The 6,499-nt window shown below is 45.7% G+C and overlaps 1 protein-coding gene across 1 annotated transcript; it reads right to left on the bottom strand.

Annotated features, from left to right (window-relative positions):
* Nucleotides 1-1,845: 1,845 nt before the first annotated feature.
* On the bottom strand, nucleotides 1,846-2,768 carry LOC138877608 (uncharacterized). The gene is made up of 2 exons (XM_070157233.1): nucleotides 2,321-2,768; nucleotides 1,846-1,964 (listed from the first exon to the last, which is right to left on the bottom strand). Exons 1-2 carry the CDS (start codon nucleotides 2,766-2,768, stop codon nucleotides 1,846-1,848), a joined length of 567 nt encoding a protein of 188 aa, XP_070013334.1.
* Between the last annotated feature and the right edge of the window lie 3,731 nt (nucleotides 2,769-6,499).

Below are 6,499 nucleotides of genomic sequence, written 5' to 3'. Positions count from 1 at the left end.
AGAAACCTTCAACAGAACCTTCTTGCCAACCATGTAGGACACATCTCGAACCTTCTTGTCAGCATAACTCTTTTGCCTCGACTGCGCGGTATGAAGCCTCTCCTAAATCACTTTCACCTTTTCTAAGGCATCCTGCACCAAGTCTATCCCCAATAGGCTAGCCTCACCGGGCTCGAACCAACCAACGGGAGATCTACACCGCCTCCCATACAAAGCCTCATATGGAGCCATCTGAATACTCGATTGGTAGCTGCTGTTATAAGCAAACTCTGAAAGCGGTAGAAACTGATCCCATGACCCTCCGAAATTAATGACACAAGCACGCAATATGTCCTCTAATATATGAATAGTGCGCTCGGACTGCCCATCCGTTTGAGGGTAAAAAGCTATGCTCAACTCAACCTGAGTACCCAACTCTCGCTGCACAGACCTCCAAAACTGTGAAGTAAACTGAGTGCCCCTATCTAAAATAATGGAAACTGGGACACCATGCAAACGAACAATCTCGCGGATATAGATCTCTGCCAACCGCTCTGAAGAATAGGTAGTACACACAAGAATGAAGTGCGCGGACTTGGTCAGTCGATCCACAATCACCCAAAAAGCATCAAACTTTCTCAAAGTCCGTGGAAGTCCAACAACAAAGTCTATAGTGATCCTTTCCCACTTCCACTTGGGAATATCTATCCACTGAAGCAAGCCACTTGGTCTCTGATGCTCATATTTCACCTGCTGACAATTGAGACACCGAGCTACAAATCTCACAATATCTTTCTTCATTCTTCTCCACCAATAATGCTGCCTCAAATCCTGGTACATCTTCGCAGCACCCGGATGAATGGAATACCGCGAGCTGTAGGCCTCTTCCAGAATCAACTCCTAAAGCTCATCCATATTGGGCACACAAATCTGGCCCTGCATACTCAACACCCCATCATCACCGATGGTCACATCTCTAGCATCATCATGCTGAATTCTGTCCTTAAGGACAAGCAAATGCGGATCATCATACTGGCGCTCTTTGATGCGATCATATAAGGAAGACAAGAAACCACACAAGCCAATACCCGACTGGGCTCTGAAATATCTAACCTCACGAATGGATTGGCCAAGGCCTGAACATCAACTGTAAGAGATCCCTCCCCAACTGGAATATATGCTAAACTCCCTATACTCATTGCCTTTCGGCTCAAGGCATTCGCCACCACATTGGACTTTCCCGGATGGTACAATATAGTGATATCATAATCGTTAAGCAACTCCAACTACCTCCGCTGCCTCAAATTGAGGTCCTTCTATTTGAACAAGTGCTGGAGGCTACGATGATTAGTAAACACCTCACAAGACACACCATACAAGTAATGTCTCCAAATCTTCAACGCTTGAACTATGGCCGCCAACTCCAAATCATGAATGGGGTAGTTCTTCTCATGGGGCTTCAACTAATGATAAGCATAAGCAATAACTCTACCATCTTGCATCAATACACAACTAATACCAACTCTCGAAGCATCACAATACACGGTATATGAACCTGAAGCCGATGGCAAAACTAACATTGGAGCTGTGGTCAAAGCTATCTTGAGCTTCTAAAAGCTCTCCTCACACTCATCCGACCATACAAATGAAACACCCTTCTGAGTCAACTTGGTCAAGGGCGATGCGATAGATGAGAATTCCTGAACAAACTGGCGATAATAGCCTGCCAAACCAAGAAAGTTGCGAATCTTTGTGGTTGAGGACGGTCTGGGCCAACTCTATACCGCTTCTATCTTCTTTGGATCAACCTGAATACCCTCGCTGGACACCACGTGCCCCAAGAAAGCCACTGAACTGAGCCAAAACTCACACTTGGAGAATTTTGCACAAGAGCTTCTCCTCCCTCAGTCTCTGCAACACAACTCTCAAATGCTCTGCCTGCTCCTCCTTACTATGCGAATACACCAGAATATCATCTATGAAGACTATAACAAACAAATCAAGATAAGGCTGGAACACACTATTCATCAAATGCATGAATGTTGCTGGGGCATTGGTCAGCCCAAAAGACATCACCAAGAACTCATAATGACCATATCGGGTCCTGAAAGTTGTCTTAAGAATATTCGAGTCCCTAATCTTCAACTGGTGATAACCTGAACGGAGATCAATCTTGGAGAACACTCTTGCTCCCTGAAGCTGGTCGAATAAATCATCATGCGAGGCAAAGGATACTTGTTCTTAATTGTTACTTTGTTCAGTTGCCTATAATCAATGCATATTCTCATAGTGCCATCCTTCTTCTTCACAAATAGAACCGGCGCACCCCAAGGTGACACACTAGGCCGAATGAACCCAATATCAAGGAGTTCCTGAAGTTGTTCTTTTAATTCCTTCAACTCCGCTAGTACTATACGATACAACGGAATAGAAATGGGTTGAGTTCCCGGCACCAGGTCAATACCAAAATCAATATCCCTGTCTGATGGCATGCCCGGTAGGTCTGCAAGAAACGCATCGGGAAAATCCCTCACAACTGATACATAATCAATGCCAGGAGTCTCAACACCGATATCCCTCACAAAGGCTAGATACAAAAGACAACCCTTCCCAGCCATACGCTGGGATTTTAAGAATAAGATCACTCTACTGGGAACATAATCAGTCACACCTCGCCACTCGATCCATGGCACACCCAGTATAGCCAATGTGACTATCTTAGCATGACAGTCCAGACTAGCACAATACGAAGATAGCCAATCCATGCCCAAAATGACATTGACATCCATCATACACAATAATAAAAGATCCATACGGGTCTCTAGACCCCCAATAGTCACCACACACGACCGATATGCACGGTCTACAGCAACTGTATTGCCCACCAGGGTAGATACATGAATATGTGAAGCAAGAAACTCACGGGGCATACCCAAATAACGAGCAAAGTACGATAACACATAAGAAAAGGTGGAATCGGGATCACATAATACAGAGGCATCTCTGTGGCAGACTGAAACAATACCTGTAATAACAGCATCTGAAGCAATAGCATCGGGTCTACCTGGAAGTACATAGAAACAAGCTTGACCGCCACCTGATCGACCTCCCCCTCTCGGGCGACCCCTAACTGACTAACCTCCACCCCTAGCTGGCTGGACAGGTGGTGGTGAAGTAACTAGCACTGAAGCCGATGACTGACTCCTCTACTGAGATGAACTTGCAAGACAACGAGGGCACTGCCTCCACATATGACCCATCTCACCACACTCATAACAACTCCCAGGTGCTGGAGAAGTGGACTGAAGGGAACCCCTCGCACCGGAGTGCCTAGCAGATGCGCTCGGCATAGAAGAGCCCTTGACTAATGGAGCATGGGACGAACTCTGAGATGGAAGGGCACTAAGTGATGACTGGCCCTAATGAGAACTATGAGAACCATGACCCGATGACGCCACATGATAACCTGGGCGAGTTGGTTGAGCATGACTGAATGGACGACCTCTGCCGTGCTGAAACTGACCTCTCGAAGGAGCATCACTATAACTACCAGATCCTCGAGGCCTCTTGGCCTCCCTTTCCTCGCACTCCTAGCGACGAATAGACTCAATCTCATGGGCAATATTCACAACCTCCTCGAAAGTAGCACCAATCACCCTCTCCCTGGTCATGAGAATGTGTAGCTAATAAGTGAGGCCATCAACAAACCTCCTAATCCTCTCTCTATCTGTTGGAACCATCCAAATAGCATGATGAGCTAACTCGAAAAACCTCATCCCGTACTGCGTCATAGTCATCTCTACCTGGCATAACCACTCAAACTCCCTACACAGCTCCTCCCTACGGGACTGCGGCACATACTTCTCCAGAAAGAGAACGGAGAACTGTTTCCAGGTAAGGGGTGATGCACCAACAGGCCTACGCCTTTCAAAAGCCTCCCACCAAGTAAATGTAGCTCCCGAAAATTGATAAGTAGTGAAAGCGACTCCGCTAGTCTCTAGAATACCTGTTGTACGAAGCATCCTCTGACACTTATCTAAGAAACCATGGGCATCCTAGTCCTCTGCACCACTGAAGGTCGGAGGCTGCAATCTACCAAACCTCCCCAACCTATGCTGCTCATCCTCTAGCATAGAAGGGACTACATAGTCCTGAGCAGCTGCAACCAACTAGACTGGATGTGCCCCGACGTCTAAAGTCCCTGCACGACCTGCTCAAGTGTGCGAGCGGTGGGAGTCTGATTGCCTCCCCCATCCTAAGAAGTAGCTGCGGCTGTAGTGGCTGAAACCGCCTGAACTAGGCCAGTGCAAACTGATAAGATCTAAGCCAAGACCTCCTAAAGACCCGGAATCACAATGGGCACAGCTGGTACCTAAGCTGGTACTGCTGGAGCGTCCATAACTGGGACCTGATCCTGAACTGGGGTAGTTGGTGGATCTGCAGGTGCTGCCCTAGTTGCTCTACCCCTACCACGACCACGCCCGCGTACTCGGCCTCTGGTGGCCACAACTGGTGGTACTAGTAACCGTCCATCCCGACCGGTAGCACGTGTCCTCACTATCTGTGAGAGCATAGAACAACAGAAGTTTAGTATCGGATCAACAAATTCGCACGATAAGAATTTTAAGAATATGAACTTTTTCCTAAAGGTTCTGTAGCCTCTCGAGGATAAATACAGACGTCTCTGTATCGATCCTCGAGACTCTACCAAACCCGCTCTTGACTCGTGAGACCTATGTAACCTAGGCTCTGATACCAACCTGTCACGACCCCAAACCCAAACCCGGTCATAATGGTGCCTCTCGTGAAGACAAGGCCAGCCGACACTTCCCATTTTCCAATTTTTAATAGTTAAGCATTAAGAAACAGTCGAAACATGATAAAATAATCCCAAAGTAGCAGATAATATCATAAATACGCGGAAGACCAACCCAACACAGCCCGATATCGGGGTTGTCCCTAGTCATGAGCATCTATAAACCTAATACAAGCCTGAAAATCCACAAACTATTACAAATATCAGCTAAGAGATGAAAATGATTAAGAGGGAGAAACACGAGACTACGGATGTCAAGCAGCTATCTTGTGGATTTCGATATCTGTCGGGAGCTCTCAACTCACACTGGCAGGATCCGCAATGCCTGAATCTGCACACAGGGGTGCAAGGAGTAAAGTGAGTACTCCAACTCAGTGAGTAACAAAGGTAAATAAATACTGAAAGCAGTAAATCACGTAAGGCACAAAACATTCTATAATGAAGTAGTAAAACCATTCAAAATCAGTAATCAGTGAAAGATAGGTAAAATCCTTTAACTCAAGTGTAGTTTCATGAAAAGCCTTTTTCAATAATTAAGCAGGTAATTAACAATCGATTATGAAAAGTAAACACATAAAGGCTCATCCTCAGGCACAGTGTTAACAAATCCGCCCCTCGGGCAACATTACAGAACAGTATTATCCCCTCGGGCAATCACGTAGAACAATACCAGCCCCTCGGGCTTAATCTCACATCACAATGGGTACCCACGCTCACTAGGGGTGTACAGACACCTAGAGGGGCCCCTTACGGCCCAAGCGCAATATCAAGCCACCTCGTGGAATCATCACTAGGCTCTCGGCCTCATATCAATCAATCCACCTCGTGGCGTACATATCTCAAGCCCTCGACCTCATAATCAGTATCAAATGTTTCCTCACAACATAGGCCCTCGGCCTCACTCAGTCAAAAATCCTCACAAGCCACTCAGGCAATAGTAAAACTGTGTTTCTCATCCCAAACATCATTTAAAAATATCATTAAGTATTAAAACTGAGTAAACATGGTTGAGTACGAAAATAGTGGAAAATAACATGATTGAGTTCAAGTATAAAGTCAAAATAGTGAGGAAATACCAGTAAGAATCCCCGAAAGGGTCAAATAGTTGACTCAAGGCCCAAATATGGCATTCAACCCAAATAATGATGATAACAAATAGATTTCAGTCAAATACGCGGAAAAATCATCAATCGAGACGGACCAAGTCACAATCCCCAATAGTGCACGACCCCACGCTCGTCATCAAGCTTGTGCCTCACCTCAATATAGCACTACGATGTGCAATCCGGGATTTCAAACTCTCAGAACATCATTTACGATCATTACTCACCTCGAACTAGTCAAATCTCTAGCTCGCAACGCCTTTGCCCCTCGAATCGGCCTCTACTCGCGTCGAATCTATCCAAAATCAGAACAAGAACGTCAAAATATGCTAAGGGAACGAAGGCCAAGAGAAAATAATCAATTTAGAACATAAATTCCAAAATTACCAAAACCCGACCCCCAGGCCCACATCTCGGAATTCAATAATTTTTACATCAATAGATTCCTTACCTCCCCACGAGTTTATACATATCAAAAGTTCATAAATCCGACCCCAAATGGTCCACCAAATCCTCAATCAAAGGCCTAAGTTCCCAAGCCCTAGTTTCCCCAATTTTCACCCTTAATTTCCATGATTCTAGCTCAAATCCATGAAATAAT

The sequence above is a fragment of the Nicotiana sylvestris genome, chromosome 9, assembly GCF_000393655.2.
Source record: "Nicotiana sylvestris chromosome 9, ASM39365v2, whole genome shotgun sequence".
Taxonomy (NCBI): domain Eukaryota; kingdom Viridiplantae; phylum Streptophyta; class Magnoliopsida; order Solanales; family Solanaceae; genus Nicotiana; species Nicotiana sylvestris.
Note: the sequence above shows the minus strand (reverse complement) of the source record. Positions and strands in the feature narration are given on the sequence as shown.